The sequence below is a fragment of the Trachurus trachurus genome, assembly GCF_905171665.1.
Source record: "Trachurus trachurus genome assembly, chromosome: 1".
NCBI lineage: Eukaryota > Metazoa > Chordata > Actinopteri > Carangiformes > Carangidae > Trachurus > Trachurus trachurus.
Genome location: NC_139891.1, coordinates 6,323,167 through 6,342,522, shown reverse-complemented (window position 1 = coordinate 6,342,522; position 19,356 = coordinate 6,323,167). Strand labels below are relative to the sequence as shown.

The following is a 19,356-nucleotide window of genomic DNA, read 5'->3' as shown; positions in this document are numbered from 1 at the left end:
CTACTGACCTTTAAACAAGGAGTACAGGAGACAGGCAGTCAAAGTGTGAGTAAAACATGTTTAAAATGAATGGATATCATGGGTAAAAGCTGGATTCATTCAATTCAACTTTGGAGGAGAACTGCGATATCACGCCACTGATGAAGCACTGATAAAGATCTAAAAAACACAAGAGTGTAGCTGGGCAATGCAGGGAAATCGAAGCGAGAACTTAGAACCGATCAGTGCAGTAATTTATAAACCTAATCTACCGCTTCACTAGCTTGGAAAGTCAGAGAGCTTTACAAATACATCAGCTCTTAAAGCACTTGAGTAATTGTACTGTTTTAACACACGAAGGCAACGGATAAATGTCGCTGAGGAGACTTTTAGGGGAAGCATCAAGTACGATGTGATGAGGGAGCGGGTTCTGAGCACATTAATACGTCAGTTACAGGAAAATGTTCTCTCCTCTTTTCTTCACTTGATGTACTTCAGTTCTCACACCCTTTTTTTTATTTTTGCGTCCTTAGTCTTGTTAAAATAGTCTTGTATCCTGTCGGAGAAGTACAGTGCTCTGCTGTTCAGCTCTTCTCCTTGCGTGGGCTGTGGCTATTTCCTGGTTCTGCCTTATGGCTCAGCCGCTTCAGCACTTTAATGGGTTTGAACTTTGGTGTCTTTTTCTTGGGCTGGTCGCTGTCTGGTTCCTTATGGAAGTCTGGTGAGAAGGAAAACAGTAAAGTGACGATAAAACACAGGTTGTAAAACGTGGAGGATAAAGAAACAGAGAGATGTTAGATGCAACACATGACCCACCTTTCTTCTTCAGCATGGCTTCCATGAGTTTATCCTCCTCCTCTTCCCTGTGACAGAGAGGTTGTTAGATCATTGCAAACATCAGTTCATCCTGGCTCTCTGTAGAGTGACTACGGATTATTGATTACCTCTGCCTGTCCTGATCCATGTTATTGACAATTTGGTTGCGCTGTTCAATGATGGTAACCAGCTCAGCCATCAGCTCCTGCTCCCGGTTCTTGTCCTCCTCAGTCCACTCTTTCTCTGAGACGGAAAAATGTAGGTGTACTGTTTACTACTCATATATTATTTATTATATAAGACATGAGAATTCAGTAAAAATCACAACAGTTATGAGCGCACTTATTTATCAATTATTATGCAGCAACATCAGTACTGAAATGTGTTGCTCCTAGGGATGTCACGATAATAGATTTTCTTGGTACGATTATTGTCAGAGAAATAATCACGGTGTTACGATTATCACGATTATTATGCATTAATTAATTTCACAACACTATTAAAGCAGAAGTAAGCGATCCGGTCATTTTGGCTAACTTCTTGTCAGCAGATGGAGTTAGCAGTCCCCGCCCTCGTCCCTACGTCACCACATTCACGCGCATCCCTTGGCTGCACACACAGAGAGGACCGCCCCTTTATGCCGTTCTCTCTCCTCATTGGATAAAGGTTGTAGGATACAAGGAAAGTTTTCTCCTCGGCTTACAGCAGAGCAGAGTGACTGACAGACCCGTGTTTCAGACCAAACACATATAAGTGATTGCTGTCGGAAGATAGAACTATTTAAGACTTATATTAACACAAATATTCCGCTTACTTCTGCTTTAATGTGTAAAATCAAATATAGTTAAAATATACATTACTAATTATAAAATATCTTAAATATCTATTAAAATATGACCAATTATTAATCCGCCAGGAGAAGTGTTTGAAATATTCAAGTAATTAATTGTCATCGATACCAAATGTTTAAGTTAATTTTAATCTTTTCTTTTAAATTACAAATGACACTCTAGCATTTAAATTCCTACCAATTCAATGCTATGTTAGGTAAATGGACCAGTATCTGTGCATTTACCTTTACTTTGGCTGCTGACACGGTTCATACATAATTTTTTTTTGGAAAGTGACGGTATTTAGGAATCAATTAATCGATCAATTAATTGTGGCGTTTAATACCGCGATTAATTGTGAAAACAACAACATTGTGACATCCCTAGTTGCTGCTTATCCTATCTCCTCTACCATCAGAGCAGATGGCCTTCAGACAGTCTCTCCTGGTGAGTGCAGCACTGAGTGATGAATCACACTGACAGTGATCATGACCAAACACACCTGGTTTGTTGAGAAGACACCTCAGCTCGTACTCCACATCAGCCTGCCTCTCCTCCAGGTTCTGCTGCTTCGCCCTGCAGTGATCAACACAGACTATTACAAACTGATGGTACAAAACAAAGAGTAGTTTGTGTAGCAATAATGTACTATCTTTGCAATGTATTAATTCTGACTATTTTCAAAACTTAATAACAATTAGATCTACTTCTCTGTCCGTCATTATGCTCATTGTTCCCCAGTATCACACTTCCTCCAAACATGGCTCAGCTTCAGTCTCAGCCCTCAAATACAACTGTCACTGCCATAATTAGAACCGATGCATCCTCCTATCTCACTCATTAATAAGGAAGTTATTTGTAATCTTTATCACGTGACAGACTGTAGTTTGTTTGTGACAGTTTCTCTTTGTGCTGCCTGAAACTCACGTGTAGACCAGCTCGGCTTCTCGTCGCACTAGAAGGTGTTTCTCATGGATCAGAGTGAACCAGTCCACCAGCAGGTGCTCCTCATCCTCATCTGAAATCACACAGGAACAGAAGGATACATATGAGATTTAGATCACTATTTAATCTTCTTTTAGGTAAAATTAATTCTTTTAAATTCTTGCCAAAGTGACAACTGTATTTAATTCTCTCCGATTAAGAAATATTTCAATTTTTAATATAGTGAAACTTTCATGTGGTGGCTCAAGCAACTCTCCTCAAAGCATTGCAATATAATACCATTAGGGTTGTCTCGGAGTTTCTTCTCTAGCTCCACTCCCCTCTGCTCCATCTCATCCAGCTGTTTCTCCAGCTGACTCATCTCCCCGTGGATGTCTTCCACAGGGATGAACTGATCCGACTGCACCTGGAGGGAGGTTTGGACACGATGAGCCGTTTGAATACTTCTGTGTCTGACACGGAATTGGAAATGTTTTGCTTCTGTGTCGAAACGTATTCTGTCTTTAGTTAATATACCTTGCGTTTGATCAGTGGGAAGCCGTGACCGGGGGCCGGGGGTCTGGCAGGACGAGGGCCTTTGGGTGGTCTGCTTTTGGATTTAGCAGGAGAGGGAGAAGCTTTCCTGTTGAATGGGTTCTCTTTACATATCCGCTAAAAAGGAGAAAAGAGACACAGCTGGATTTATATAACGTACAAAATCTAAATTTTGTTTTGCATTATTTCATTTTAAAAGGGACAACGAGGAGTTTTGGAAAGCAAAGTGTTCTCACACTACATTTACCATGAGCCTCCGCGCGCACAGTGAAATTCTTGGACCGGACGTCTTGCCAAAAATGTTTTCATTCATCAAGAATGAAAGACAGAGGTTCGAATTTCTCATGTTGGGGCTTCAATACAAGAGGGACATTACAGACGAGCAGTATGGAGGTATTTGGATGTTTTTTGGTGTGTCTTTTTGGATGAAGAAAGTTGGTATCCATTGACAACCATTATATGGACAAATACTGCTGCGCGGACCCCCCTGTAACTCAGAGAAGGAACGGAGGACCAGTGTTAATTTCGTCAGACGAGACGAGACGAAAAATATTCGTCAACGATGGTTTTTTTCATGACGAAAACGAGACGAAGATGAGACGAAATCAATGCCCTTAAACACTGACTGTGACGAAATGTACACACATTTTTTGTTGACGAAAAAAGACGAAACGAAATCTACTTAATCAAATAAAAACTTAATAAAATGTCTCTTTCTTTTTTCGTCACAGACTTTTAAATTAGCTACAATCCAAAAAGTGCCTTCACTGGATGCATGTCATGTTTTTATCCTCCTGCGCTGCTGCCAGGGGTGTGTGTGTGTGTGTGCCTGAGTGAGGAACACACACACCGGTGCTGTCTGTGCTATGTGCGGCGAGTAGGCTACAAACACTGACTGTGACGAAATGTACACACATTTTTTGTTGACGAAAAAAGACGAAACGAAATCTACTTAATCAAATAAAAACTTAATAAAATGTCTCTTTCTTTTTTCGTCACAGACTTTTAAATTAGCTACAATCCAAAAAGTGCCTTCACTGGATGCATGTCATGTTTTTATCCTCCTGCGCTGCTGCCAGGGGTGTGTGTGTGTGTGTGCCTGAGTGAGGAACACACACACCGGTGCTGTCTGTGCTATGTGCGGCGAGTAGGCTACAAACTGGTTATGAGGGGCGGGGGGCGCATGGCCATTGCAGGGGGGTGCGGGCGCTGTAAACCGGCGGCGGAATCGCTGCGAAGCTCCGAGCAACGGAGATCATGTGCGAGCCGGAGCCCTCCCGTTCACATCATCACATTTGTCAATCGCCGTGTTTTATTTTGAAAATTAACCGGATTCTCTCGTTGTTTCTTTGTGCGACTTCCTGCCAGGCTTGACAGGATCGCACGGGGCTGCGCCGCGGCGCTGGTGTGAACGACACAATCGTTAACATCAAAGGGCTTCGCGGCTACTCGCGGTGCTTCTGCTGCTGGTGTGTCCCTGGCGTATAGACGCGTCTCCGCGCTGGTCGGTCGCTTCTGCGCTGTGTGTGTGTGTGTGTGTGCATCTCTGTTTAGATACTGACAAATAGCCTTCATAAACGCACACACAAGCTGGAAAGTTGGCTCATCTGACAGCTGCCTGTCAATATTGGTTTGAGTAGATTAGTTGTGATTAACATTACTGTCAATCTGCTTTCAAAGACTAAAAAAAGACTATTGACTAAAACTAGACTAAAATACTTTGGATTTTCTTTGACTAAAACTAGACTAAAATGCCAAGACTTTTCGTCGACTAAATGTGACTAAACAAAAAAGAATACAAGCTGACTAAATATGACTAAAACTTATAAGGGCATTTGACACAAGACTAAGACTAAAACTAAATTGAAAAATAGCCGACAAAATTAACACTGCGGAGGACTCTGAAAATTCCCACAGGTCTTAGTCGACATGAGGGTGAGTAGATAATGAGTGAAATTTGAATTTTGGGTGAACTATCCCTTTAAAGGTGGGGCTATTACCTTGATGTGCGATTGGGCGCCTCCTGAAGCCAGTGGGCTCGGGGTGGTCGGGGGTCGTGGCGGAGGGGCTCCTTTGCTCCCTGAGCTGCGACTGGTCTGTGGTGTGGCTGGAGCCGAGCTGGCATTGGATGGCATGGGAGAGGGGTACGGGCTGCTGGAGGGATGAGGCAGACGCTCGGTGGAAGAGGAGGAGGGGGAGGGGGGGGAGGCGGCGGAGTCGCAGGGGGAACAGATGGAAGGCTCTGAGACGCTTTTGGTGAAGGCGTGTTCCTGGTCGCTGCTGGCACTGCCACTCAAGGGGGGCTGGGAGGAGCTGTGGTCGGAGCCAGAGGACAGACTCTCTATGCTGAGAGCTGGAGAGGGAGAGCAAGAGGAGGGCTGGGAGTGAGGGGGGGCTGAAGAGGAGGAGGTCAGTACAAACAGAGCAGGGAGTGCAGAAAAGAACCAGGAATCAAAGTAGCAGTGGAATGAAGACAGGGTGGGGGGAAGTACAAAAAACAGTTAATGTTAATAATAAACAACATCTCACTCTCTGTCACTATTTGAATAGAGGGAAACATTTGGTCCTTTTGCTCTGTACTCCAACTTTAGAGTGACTGTTTCTAGTTTGGACTGTGCTGAACATCTAAATCTTTATCTATAGGTGTGTGACAAACTGTTTAGGGGTGGGGAGCTGCACATAACACTTAGACTTAGTTACATAATGTGCACAAGAGAAAGTAGAGGGTGTGAAGCTGATGACATTTGTGGGTTGGCTGCAGCTGCTGAACGCGAGAACAAGAGGAAGTGAGAGGAACTAGAATCAAAAATCTGACAGAGTCAATGTAATGTACTAAATAACAGATGAGCTGTTTGGTGTTTATGAAGGACTACAGAGTGGACTACAGAATACTAGTGTAGTGGTTAAGAAGAAATTGTGCAACAATCATCAAGAGCACCCCACACACACCCCGCACAGGGCCGAGGTGATCGACTGTAGAGCTGTCGAATGTCACAAACTTCATCAGTACAACCTCAGAGGGTAACCACAGCACATAGGACCTCAGACCAAAGTCACACTAAACTAAATGTTAAATTAAACTATAGTTATGGCTACACTTTAATGTGTCTAATTGCATTTCATTCCAAACATTACAAAGTGTATTCAAATAACAACCTCATGGTTTATTTTCAACACCAAAATAAATTCTGTAAAAAGAAAAAAAAAACTGTGGTTTTTCATGAAATGTACCAATAAATGATTTAATACTATACTAACTCCACAGTAATGTGTATAATGTAGCAGCAAATAAAACAACAACATGAGCAGATGCATGCTGTCGTTGTAGAAATGTGGGTAGAAATTTATTCATTTCTAGTTTTACATCTTCATCTGTACAAAATAACCTGCCTGTAAGTGTTTCAGATGATTGTGTTATGTGTTACTATGTTGTAATCTCAGCAATATTATAATATTGTTTTCATAAGAGCTGCACTTAATAACCTCCCACTGTAACCAGCTGTATAGATCCAGCCCCCCCTTCCCTATGCGTGTGGTAATGTATGTTTTTTTTTTTGTTTTCTTCAGTGTCTGGTAGGTGAATGTTTCAATGTCTGGTCAGTGTACATTGTGTTTGTATGTGTGACAGACTGTAAGAAAACTGTCCCCTTGGTACAATAAAAGGCATCCATCCATCCACCCATCCACCCATCCATCCAATCCATCCATCCATCCATCCATCCATCCACTCTGAGAATAGAGGATCAAATCTTTAGTGCTGTCTCTTGTATGTCCTTCCTGCTCTGATAAGAACTGACCTTGGTTAGCAGCTGCTGTTTGAGGAGCGCGGGGTGCAGGACGTTTCTTGTTCCTTGCGCTCCCGGGGCTGGCGGAGCGCGACGAGCTCCCGTCTCGGGGGGGCGTGTCTGTTCCTGTTGCGTCGGCCGCCTGTGTGATGCTGTACCACGGGTGGCTCGCCGCCACCGTGGGCGGGACGGCACCCCCCTCGGTCCCCTCCTCTTCCTCTACCTCGTTGTTTTCGTCATCGTCGTCGTCGTCGTCAAACGGGTTGGAGGGCGGAGGGGGCGTGCTGGGTCTGGAGCCGTCCCCTTTGAGAGAGGACAGAGAGCCGGTATTGGGGGGTGTTGCCAAGCCGGCGGGGGGTGGGGGAGGGGCTTTCTTCTTCTTGGTGTCTGACTGGACCAAGGCGAGCCAAGGTGGGTCTTTGGGTTTATGGGTGCCACTGGACAGGCTGGACAGTGAAGATACACAAATATGGATGGAGGGGTCACACAGGGGAAGACAACAAACCACAGACACACAAAGGAGCAAACCAGTGCAGTGCATGCTGTAACGAGAGAGACTGTGCTGACGTGATTAAAGCAGGTGAAATGGTAACAACGGACAGGAGAAGAAGAGACGGAGCTACCTTCCAGGAGACTGGGATCTCTCTCGAGGTTTGGGAGGAGTCGGAGGCTTCTGGCGTTCACCTGTGATTTCAGGTATAATGTGAGGGTCAGTACCAAATGCTATTATGTACTGTATCTTTATTAGGGATGTCACGATTATACATTTTCTTGGTGCGATTATTGTCAGAGAAATAATCACGGTACTACGATAATCATGATTATTATGCACTAATTAATTTCACAACACTAGGAATATGTAAAATGATCAAATATAGTCAAAATATAATTACATTACTCATTGTTTACACAAAACATTCCCATTATCTATTAATATAGGACCAAATATTAATCCTCCAGGGGAAGTGTCATCTATACCAAATGTTTACGTTTATTTTTTATTTTTACTTTTTATTTATTTTTTGTTTTGTTTTGCTTTTTTAATTAAAAATGACACGCTAACATCTACATTTCTACCAATTCAATGTTACGTTTGTTAAATGGACCAGTATCTGTGCATTAACCTTTATTTTGGCGCACATCTGGTGATATGGTTCCAACATTGTTTTTTTTTTAAATAAAGTAACGGTATTTATGAATCTTTACGATTAATTAATTGTGGTGTTTAATACCACGATTAATTGTGAAAACAGGTAATCATGACATCCCTAATCTTTATAACAGTGCATGTTCAGCAATGGGTACAAACCAGCTGCAAGGCCGTCCGTTGTCCTCGGTAACCGGATCCGCGGGGCAGGACGAGGAGGAGGGGTAGGCTCTGAAACCCTGCGGGGCGCCGGCACCGGCACCGGCCGACTGGCGCCTTCATGATGACTGACGGGTGCGACGGGGACCTCCCCGTTGGCTGTATGTTTGTCTGGCGTTGGGGTGTCTTCCTCTTTCTCGCCCTCTTCCTCCTCTTCGTCGCTCTCGTCAAAAGGGTTTGGAGGAGAAGAAGAACGTGGCGTCTCCTCCGTCGCTCCGCTGCCGTCCTGCTCTCCCGCTGTTTCTGAGGAGTCTGCTTTAGTAGTTGGAACAGGAGTGACGGTGACATCCGAGTCATTTGTGGGCGTGTCTGTGTCGTTTGTTCGTCCCACCGGGGATGGAGTCTTAGCCGGGCTCCTCTCGGGGGGCGAGGTGCGAGGAGTCGTGCTGCGACCGATCCGGGCGGACTGCGCCGCCGCCGGTCTCTTACTGAGATCTGGTCGGCCATTCTGGTTGGCTAAAGCCGACCTCCCGAGGTGATGTCTGCAGACCAACACCCCAGAGTCGCTCCCCAGTTTGTAAGATCCAGGAAGCAGGGTGCTGTGGCACTCTGAACACCTGAGACAACAGTGACACAACAAGACAGTGAAATAATGTCAGAGACTGTTGAGATACTGTATCCACCTTTTTCCCCAACGTCAAAAACATAAGCCGGTTTGCTCTTCCGGTGGAATTGAAGGTTTACGTTTCCATGGTTTCAGTAGTCGGAGTAAACGCATGGATCTTTTTTCTTTTTCATTGAAAATCTGTAAAACGCATGGATCATCACACCAGCTTTTAACAATGGATATAACACAAATGGACATCCATTGTTAAAAGCCAGCATTAATAGATCCATGCATTTACCGCAACTATGACAACTACTGAAACCATGGAAACGTAAACATACAATTCCACCGGAAGAGCAAAACGGTTTCTGACACTCAGAAACTTGTGGATAAAGCTACAAAAGATGAATGATTATTAATTGAGCACAGATAAAACAAAATACAATCAGATGTCTGCTTAGTTTGCGTAATATAAATAACTAGTTTACCTGAAACTCTCATTTTTAATATCATTAACACAGCTGTTTTTAAGCAACAGCCAAAGTATGAACATTATACAGTGTAGTAACCTCTCTATATTAGTCGTTTTCATTGCCAGTAACATTCTCATAAAGCAAAGCAAACATTTCCTCCTGCTTTCATGTAGTCTAACTAAAAGCATTCAGCTGTTGTTATTATGGCCCGATGGAAACAGGCCAATTATTGACTGAGCTCTTCATTAAAGCAATGTGCTTATGTGGCTGCACTGTAAACATACACCAAGTACTCTTATCTTATATTCATTCGATGGTAGATAGTGAGGGAATGTTTGCTAGTAACTGCTGTATTCAAATGTACTTTATAGAGGTGTGCCAAAAAATCGATTCACATAAGAATCGCAATTCTCATTTAATATGATTCAGAATCGATATAATGTCCCAAAATTGATTATAAAAAATAAAAAAAATGAAACAAATCTGCTGGCTGTCGGCCTCCATTTCCTTAGAATTTAAAAGGCAGCATAACTGCACTATTTTTTTTAAATGAAGAGGCACTTTTAATTTTGTTACTTAAAGCAGAAGTAAGTGATATATTTGTGTTAATATAAGTCTTAAATAGTTATATCTTCCGACAGCAATCACTTACATAGAGTGTTTGGTCTGAATCACGGGTCTGTCAGTCACTCTGCTCTGCTCTGAGTCGAGGAGAAAACATTTATCGTATCCTACAGTTTTTATCCAATGAGGAGAGAGAACGGCATGCAGGGCTGTGTGTGCAGCCAAGGGACGCCGTGAATGTGGTGACGTAGGGACGAGGACTGTTATGGTGCGTTCAAGGAAACTCGTTTTTTTCCGACCTGTGAAGTCGTACCAGTTCGATCTGGTACATAGACTGTACAAAAAGACGTACTGGTACGATTTCACGGGTCGGACGTTACGAGTGGCCGTTATAGTGACTTTCACCGGTAAAACAGGTCGGAAAAACACGAGTGGGTTGCCTGGAACGCTACAAAGTCGTAAGTTGTGACTTGAAGCTGTAATTTATGATTTCAAAAGCCTGCCTGGAACGCAGCATTAGCGAAAACGACCGGATCACTCACTTCTGCTTTAAGCAATATGTGATATTGCTTTTATGCAACAGTTTCAACAATGTTTAAAACTCAATAAATGTGGAAAAGACACTCATTCTGTCTTGCAAAGCAGACTGGAGTAGATCATGAGGATCCTTTGCACACCCATAGACTGAAGCAGAAATCATTAGGAATCAAATCATTTTGAATCAAAAATCGTTTCTGAATTGAATCGTAGCCCCAAAAATCTGAATCAAATCGAATCGTGAGATAGTCAAAGATTCCCACCCCTAGTACTTTACATCATGGGTGTCAGCAAATCAACCAAGACTGAAATCTTACAGATTATGACTTCAAAAAACAATATTGTATATTTTTTTCATGACAGTATTAGAAACACAGGGCTCCAGACTAGAGCAGTGTTCACTCAGTCAGCATGAAACAGTAGTGGGATTCACCTGAAGCAGTTGCGATGGTAGAGCTTGCCGTCCACCAGGAACCTCTGCACCAGGTGGACGTGTCTCTGGCAGGCGGCGCAGGTGCTGCTGAGCGTGCCGCGCCTCGCCTCCGCCAACGCCGCTACACCTGTCTGCGTGGGCTGGCTCGGCTAGTGCAAATGACCCGGGACGGTTGTACGCAGGGGGGGGGGGCAGAGACGTCAGGGGGAGAAGGGGGGAGATGGAGAGTAATGGGGGAGGAGGGAGGGGGGGAGATCAAACACGGAGTCAGGATTTGAGGATGCGGAGCGTTCATTCTGTTGAGCTGGCTACATCTGCTCGCTCGCTGTGACATCTACTGCATTGACTCATGTGGTTCGTCTCCTTTTGATTCCAAAATCACACGTTGACTGATACAAAACTATATGTCATGATTTAAAAAGTGCTTAATAGTAGAAAATCCAAACAGCCTGGGTTAGTGGCTCTGAAGAGTCACACGTTTGGGATATGATTGATTTCTAGGTCTAATATATTGTTTTAGGCATTTGTTTTTCATGTAAATAGAAGCAGCATTTTCAAAAACTTGGCACGCAGCATTAGAATAGTGCAACAGTAAGAAAAAAACAAAACAAACGAAAACAAAACGGCTGACCTAACTGTTTAGTTTTCACCTCCGAGCCCACCCCCCACCCCCGTCCTACTGCCTAGGCTCAGGACCAGAGAGTGGAGGGGGGTTCAGATGTGAGGAGGAAGAAGAACAGGAAGAGTAGGGAGTCGAGTGGTTTTCCATCTGAGGAGGATTTGAGGGGTGGGGTGGAAGTGAAGTGGAAGTGGCAGAAGAGGAGGGTGGCAGTACATGGGAGTATGAGGATGGAGGAAAGAGGTTGAAGGCATGCGAAAGAAAAGAGAGAGACAGGATACAAAGGCTATCTTTATAGACTTACTCTACCTCTGATGCTTTGGTTTTCCCCTGCTGTGCAACACAAAGCCCACACGAGGAAGTGGGGATTGTAAAATACATATGTGGATTGGGCATTGTTCACTTAAATGGCAGGATGGGATTTGTATTGTACATATCTGATGAGCTAATATCCCCAAAATAGCTGATGAGATATTCCAAGGCTTCAGATAGACACTGACATACTGCTCAAAAAGTCAGATGTGTTTATCCAGACTTCAGGGGAAAACCATAAAAAAAGATAACCAAAAAAAAAAATGTTTCCATGCAGCTCATGATCCTGCAGATACTGTTAGCATTCAGAGCATGTAGAGTTTACTGTCCTCTATCTAACAATCTACCACATGCACATAGGTACATCCTGCCACGTGTGTGTTCTCTCTCCTGATGCCAAGTCTCGTTCTTACCTCAGACTCAACCACTCTGTCTCCCAAAGCGGCCGGGGTCCTTTTCTGGACTGGCTCATTGTGATCAACAGAACTCAGCCTTTTCATGCAAGGAGGGTTCGCTGTGAAAGAAGGGAGGAAAGAAAGAGGAAGTTACCACTTCAAATGCCTACAATGATGCAATCAACGAATTAAATGTTGTCACTGGTTGTTGTTGTCACTCCCACAAGGTGAGTTATTGTATCTCAAGATGTGCTGGTGGTGGATAGTTCACATGGCTTTCAAATTATGATTCAATGAGAAAAACACTGAATGACTACACCACTAAAATGTAAAGTTAAAAAAAACCCACACATAGTGCCTTTAATAACAAGATAAAAATCACACTGTTTAGTGCACCAACCTTGAGACTTGTTGTTGAAGAAGTTGTAATACTGGGAGACATAGGTGATGACGCTGAGCCGGTCAGGCACTTTCATGGACACCATGTCCTCTGGGTCCAACAGGGCTGGAATCCCCAGCTGTGTCTCTGCCACTTCAAACGCCTACGATGAGGTGATAACGGAGAGAAGGACGGAGGTGGGAGAGGGAGACAAGAGAGAAGCTGAGTTCACATGGATGCTAATAATTTAATTATACTCACAGACAGTGATCTGATCATCACAGCTATTGTTTCTTCATGTGGGCTGACTAATATCTGGGCAGGAGCAGACTTCAACAAACCTTCAATAAATGTTTTAGGACAAATTATTTAGTAGAAAGTAATGGAGAAGGATGATAATGAGGTCTATGGATTATCCTGACTTTGTGATATTGTGTCTAACTTCACAATGCTAAAAGCAACACAATGAAAATCCAATTGCCTTTGGCACAATGAATGTCATTGACATATCAAACCTCAGCAAATAAAACTAAAATTATAAACAACGCTATATGCCGGTTAAGGCAAGCCAGAAAGTATGTTTTAATAATTTGTGTGAATCTACTCTTTAATTAGGCTGTCAAATAAAAAAAAAAGTGAGATTACAACACAGCGTGGAAATATTCAAATCAAACTGAAGCCTTAACTGAGTTCATACTCAGGAAAAAATCAAGTCTGTAATGTGTGCAGCGAACCAGGATGCTTGCCATTGCTCAGCAGCCCGCAGATACTTGATGCCCTGAATAATGTCACTTTGCTGCCAAAACATCAGTCACTTGTTCGCAACGTAGTGGTTAATCCTTTGAGGATAACCATCACGCTGATGAAAAATTCCATTGAAGAAATGAGAGAGCGGCTAAGGTTACATAACACGATACAGTACAATCGCTGGCAGTTGCACAACACTGATGTAGTCCAGCAAACAAACATTATGAACCCTGAATGAATCAAAATGCATTGTACTGCTCTGCACTCTGTCCTTAGTGGTTCTTCTTAGTTCTTCTCCCCATCTATTTCATTGGAATTTCAATAACACCAATCATAGTGAGTAGACTCAGAACATCTTACAGATCCATCACACAGACCATAGTTCACGGCTAACAAGCACGCTGCTACGCCAATAGCTCACATGAACCTACGCTCGCATGATTGTTGTTACCAACAGGATGCAAATATGACTCGCAGCCCACTCACACTGATGCAGCGCTCAGAGCCAGGTTGTTACAGTACGGTATATTGCTACAGTAATAGAGTCTTGTTTATGTCAGTGTTGGTGTGGGTGAAACTGATACCTGCACCCATTTTATTAATTCCCCATACAGTGTAATGTGATTTGACGGTAGCTCTCTGAGAGCTGACATGAGATCAGCCTTCGACAAACACAGGTTCAACATGTATTCAGTGTACCTGCATCTCCTGTATGAAAAGGCTACAACAGATGGAGCTAAAAAGAGGCATGAGCATTGTAAAGCACTTAATGTTGCATTTTTATATGTATGAAATGTGCTATATGAATAAATAAAGTTTGAGCAGATATAAGGAGATCCCATGTGGCTCTTGGACAGGGCCATCTGACCTCGAAAGCTCTGCATATGCTCTTTACTGTCACTCCTGCTTCCACCAACAGCCTCGTTTTCCCTGAGAGCTGCTGGATGACAAGAATGTAAACAGCAGCAGAGCACTGCCAAAGCTCAGCTCAGCCTGAAGATGAGGAAACTCCCATTTCACCTCACCCTCAGTGTTCTGTTGGCAAACGGATGATGCAGAAAAACCCAACAAGGAAAATACATTTCAAAAAGTTCTTGGATTCATCCTACTTAAACTATGAAGCTGTAAAATCAGCACTTTCCCCACTCTTAAACCTCTCTCTACGTGGTCTCTCCACGGGCTTATGTCAGGGATTTTCTTCTTCTTTTTTAATTTTTTTTTATCGTTTTTGGATACTGATTGCTCTGGCTCCCTTCCCTCTTTGCCCTCATCAGGGTCCAACAGGATTAAGCAAGACTTCTCTTCACACTGACAACAAGTCAAATACACAACCACACCCACCATGACTGCATGCATACGTAAGGCTTATTCATTCTGTAGCTGAATGAAGCACATGCAGTGACAGATGGATGCAACATCTGAAGCCAAGAGATGGATAACAATTAGCTCACAGGTGATTAAACTCATGTTCCCTCCAACGGCCAACGGCCACGCCGACATCCACGCACAGAAAAACATCACAGGAGTGGCATATAACTGGAAAACATACAACTGCAGCACCGACTCACCAGTCGATTGTTCTCGTAGACATTCTCTTTAGACAGCGAGCCAAAGTTGCTGGAACGACAAAAGAAGATGAATGTTAATCCAAAGTAACACATAGGACAAGGTTGAGTATGTTATCAATGTGTAACATTATGTAACAACTGCAACTCATTGTGGTCCATTGTTTTACAACAAAGTTCATACAGAAGATCGTAACAATACAATTTTGTGCAATACTAATACAAGTACAGAGCTGTATTTAGCTTCCAGTTATGCTTTACCATCAGTGGTTTGACAGCATGACAGGCAGAAAATGGTTATACTGGGAAGTAGCTATGCTTCCCAGCAACCACCGCAGACAACTGATCCCAAAAAACACGCATAAATGATGCCTGATGTGAAAACTTGCCAGACGAAAAGGAAAGAAGTGGCTGCACTAAACAGGAGAGATGGGCTGATAATTACAAGGCTGCGCTTTGAAATGCCTGGAGCGAGGAACTAAAGCCAGCCAGGCCCTCCCCGTAAACATCCTGCAGTAAAACTGGAAAATGTCTGAGGTGTCGTGGGGATGAAAGTGTGGCCGTGTGTGTGTGCATAAAGTAAATTCATGTTGAGCGAGTGTCTAGCAGAAGGACAACAGCAATGACGGGGGGGAAAAACAACACATCAACCCTGGGGAAAGCTTGTGGAGAGCATGTGGAGCTTTCAAGAAGGCAAAAACCCTGTGAATGGGCTCCGTGTTGGAAACACACAAAGTGACCTCTGTTCTCTCTAATCTAGTTCCCATGGTCACACACACACACACACACTGGGCAGCACTCAGAATATCAAGATCACGTCGAAACAAGTCCACTGGGTCAGGTCAGCCTACACAGGCATGTGCAACTTCAAAAAAAAAAGAAGAAAAAAAACTCTTGTGGGACGTTTAAATGTGTCCCTCAGAGAACAGACAGTCCTGACACCGACATGGATGATGGAAGGCTGCGTGTGATCTGAGTTGCGAACCTAATCCACTGTGACTCAGAGTCTCGCTCCGAGGTTTATTTTGGGAAGGAGCTGCTGAGGAACGGTGTGTGTGGGGAGTATTTGAGTGTGACAGGCATTTAAAATCCACATGATCAAGACCTGGATGGACCAGTATATCCACTGGATCTGGTTGAGTCAAATGGAAACGTTTGTGCTGGGACACGCAGAATTGGGATTTGGTGACGTGAGGTTGTGTCAGTTAAAAATGAAACTTAATCATCCGTGACGAATAATCGGTCATATTAGTAGAGGACCTAGTGAGATAAACAAGTTTATTATGTAAGTTTCAATTGGGAGTGCACACTGAAACAAAAAACAGGGTATAACAGGAATCTTGACGTTAATTTTAATACCTTTTTAAGACTTTTCAAGACATCGCAATATTTTTTAATACCTCATCGCCACTTCAAGTTGTAACCATTTACATCAGTGACACTTTTAACTTAACAGTTTTAGTTTGTGATAAAGACTATAGACCATTATGGTACAAAAGAATTCAAAATAGGCTGGGGGGGTGTCATGTGACATATGGTGCATTTGTATTATGAGACAATTTACAAACGCACCCACAATAGCCTAGTTTTTTATGTACCGGTTCATCTTTGTTTTTTAATAAAATGAATAAATTCACACACTTTCACAATGTTTTTTAGGACTCAAACTCTTGGACAGCTAATTCAGAATTTTTCCAAAATTGATTTATCACCTTTTAATACTTTTCAAGACCCTGCAGATACCCTGAAAAAGCATTAAGCAAAATCTGTGATGTGGGTGAGTGCACTGCTAAATTGCAAAAACAAAGTTTGATTATGAGCGCTACATGAAAATAATTTAATCCTAATGCAATTTTGGCTGCGCCGCCTCATGCAGTTTGGTTAACTAGGCCACTGATGATTTCTTGAAGGCTCTTCAGTGAGCTGAGTGGCCATTGGTCTCAGCTGAAGGAACAGAGATGAGGCCATTTGCTGTACCGCCGCCTCTCCTCTGAATCACTGTGATGTATTTTGATCAGAATCCAATGGCTGCAATGAGTGCAGTGTGGCTCTACAGCGGCCTGGCCCGGCATTAGAGTTAAATCCAGTTTGACAGGCGGAGGTCTCAGCTGCAGATTAGCCTGACGGACTGTCTGCCTGGATCAGAGCACTTTGGCTCGGGCCACTGCAGCGACACGGAGGGTTGAAGAGGGAGGGCGTGCTGCTGGGGCCCAAATTGACAGGACAAACCACAAATGTTTGGGTGTTTTTTGGGTTTCTCCACTATCATACATTGAGTCTTTCTACTACGATGTGAATGCAGATATATTCCACTTCGCTGACTCCTCCAGTGACTGCTCCAGTGAATGTTTGCTCTGCTGCCATCCAAGCATAGCCCAATTTGCTCACAAAAGTCTGGACCACCTCAGAAGTTAACAGCATGAGCAAGATGCCTACTGTCTAAAATCATTCCATCAGATCCCATTCTTCTTCCAGGGGAAAAAAGGGACACAACATGTCATTTTCTAGATACTTAGGCACAGTTTGTTGTGCAGGAACATGGGCTACTGACTTGTTTCAGCAGGAATCAAACCTCAAATTGTGATGCTGTCAACAGGGACACACTCATGGCACAGGGATGCATTTCCACTGTGAGTCATATGAATGGGTGATAATAGTCCCAAATGACACAGATGTTTTTGTCAAATAAATAATGCATACTTTGCACTTTTATTGTGATGGAGCTAAGGCTGGCTCGACTCATGTATCAACTGTAAGTGAGTCATCAGCAGAGAGTTAATAAGAGAGCGTGAGGTTATCTGTTTTGGACGATACCAAAACAATAGAAAGTCACCACTTCCTCATGTCTATAACGGGCCATTTCAGCTCACACAGACAAGGCTGCTGTGTTTTGTGGCGGCTTCTGTGCAGTGTGAGTAGGTGTAAAATGTAGAGAGGAGGGGTGTGTTGTTACAGACAGGGTATGGCTCGTCAGTCTGAGTTACTTACACAACATTAGCCTCTCACTCTCTGCAATGCTCATAAAAATATTTTCACTGGTGGTTTTGACTGAGATATAGGCTATCACACAATGGCACCTTATTAAAAATACAGTGATGATGATAAATTTAACACAAATGGCATATTTAAAGCAACAAAAGTTATATAATCATAAACATAATCACATTCAACCACATCATTCTGGAGGCTTTCTACTTAAAGGAAAAACTGTAATCTGTGGACAGGTGCTTTACATAACCACAGCCCATATAAGACTTTTACCTGATAAAAACACTAGAGCACAGGTGAGTTCATGACCTGGTTACTCAGTGTGCTCTACTGCTCTGTAACTGTATCCTGTATGATTCAACACTGTCAATATGTATCAAAAACCCCAAAACAATCATATCCATGAGTTATCAGCCTGTCCCTCCTGGAGCCACCCTTTCTAAATAAATAAATAAATCACTGTACACCAGCCATAATACTACTGTTAAATGATTGCTCGGTTGTAATTTTGATTTAGTTGCAGTATTACATAGTTAGACTCCAGGCTACTTACATTAAATCCGGTCTGTAGCGATGTATTATGGCACAAAATGCCAACCCGTCCCGAAAGGACGTTGACATGTCCCTTATCTCCACATCGTTGTAGTTTTCACACTGTATCCGACACCACTCCTGCAGAGCCTTCAGAGATCCCATCATACCGTCGTCACAGAAACACACAAAGTATTCCCGTTAAAATTAAACCTACGTTTCTTGTCCCCGACGAGACAGGAGACAATACAAAGTCTTTTCTTCAGTCATAGGCGAGTCATCGCCAGCGTCTCAGTGCAGAGAGGCGACCAGCGAGGCAACACCCGACGTTACGACTCGTTACATTCATCCACGGCCAGTGAGTCACGTTAAAACCGCACTAGCACCACATGCTAGCTGCATGTTAGCTAACTTTTGCAACTACAACGAGCATAATGTCCCCGCTTTATCTCCGGTACCGAGGTTTCCGGTGAATAACGAACAGTTACAGCATCTAAACGTGAACTTTTAACCAGAGCCACCCAGTTGAAACACGGCTCCTCTCCGCGGTAAATGACGGCGTCCTGCCAACAAAGTTCTCGACGTAGCCAACTTGACGTAAGGTTAACCAGCTGACGTTAACCAGCTAACGTAGCCTGCTGCGGTGTGTGCAGTCTGTGGAGTTGCTGCCCGTGTTTGGTGAGCGCTGTCACAGTGAGTCTGGTCTTCAGTGATGGTAGAGGTGATGGTTTCCTCCTTGAGGTTGACCACAACGCTTTTATTGTCTGCTGGTGCAATAACTGCAACACCGCCTGTTAAAACCCTGGATGAAAGGTCCGTTACTCCGCGCGCTGCTCCACGCGCCCTCCTTGAAAAACTAAATTAAAACAGCCCACGGTGCAAAATACACGTCGTACAACTCATGTCGATAAACGCAGCTTGACGCCGGGTGTCGAGCCATGTTAGCTGTATTGATTGAAACACTGGCAGCCCGCCTACCAGCGTACTCTGCCACAATGTCACGGACCGGTG

General features: G+C 43.5%; 1 protein-coding gene across 2 annotated transcripts; it reads right to left on the bottom strand.

The window, feature by feature from the left end:
• Nucleotides 1-560: 560 nt before the first annotated feature.
• On the bottom strand, nucleotides 561-19,326 carry micall1a (MICAL-like 1a). 2 transcript variants are annotated; one of them, XM_083993405.1, is made up of 16 exons: nucleotides 18,368-19,326; nucleotides 14,830-14,878; nucleotides 12,536-12,677; nucleotides 12,154-12,254; nucleotides 10,810-10,958; nucleotides 8,199-8,812; nucleotides 7,513-7,573; nucleotides 6,902-7,335; nucleotides 5,105-5,499; nucleotides 3,087-3,221; nucleotides 2,850-2,976; nucleotides 2,553-2,643; nucleotides 2,128-2,201; nucleotides 924-1,038; nucleotides 796-842; nucleotides 561-697 (listed from the first exon to the last, which is right to left on the bottom strand). In XM_083993405.1, exons 1-16 carry the CDS (start codon nucleotides 18,511-18,513, stop codon nucleotides 564-566), a joined length of 2,814 nt encoding a protein of 937 aa, XP_083849531.1. In that variant the 5' UTR covers nucleotides 18,514-19,326; the 3' UTR covers nucleotides 561-563. The 2 variants fall into 2 exon arrangements, with proteins under 2 accessions (XP_083849531.1, XP_083849532.1); XM_083993406.1 differs by having other exon boundaries at nucleotides 5,105-5,457.
• Nucleotides 19,327-19,356: the final 30 nt, after the last annotated feature.

What these genes read in the sequence shown, in the direction of transcription:
- micall1a (XM_083993405.1), bottom strand. Translation starts at nt 18,513, where the DNA reads ATGATGGGATCTCTGAAGGCTCTGCAGGAGTGGTGTCGGATACAGTGT. An exon ending in TCTACGAGAACAATCGACTG is followed by an intron (nt 12,678 to 14,829) that starts GTGAGTCGGTGC and finishes ACCTCATCGTAG; the next exon opens with GCGTTTGAAGTGGCAGAGAC. An exon ending in AGCCATGCTGAAGAAGAAAG is followed by an intron (nt 698 to 795) that starts GTGGGTCATGTG and finishes CCTTCTCACCAG; the next exon opens with ACTTCCATAAGGAACCAGAC.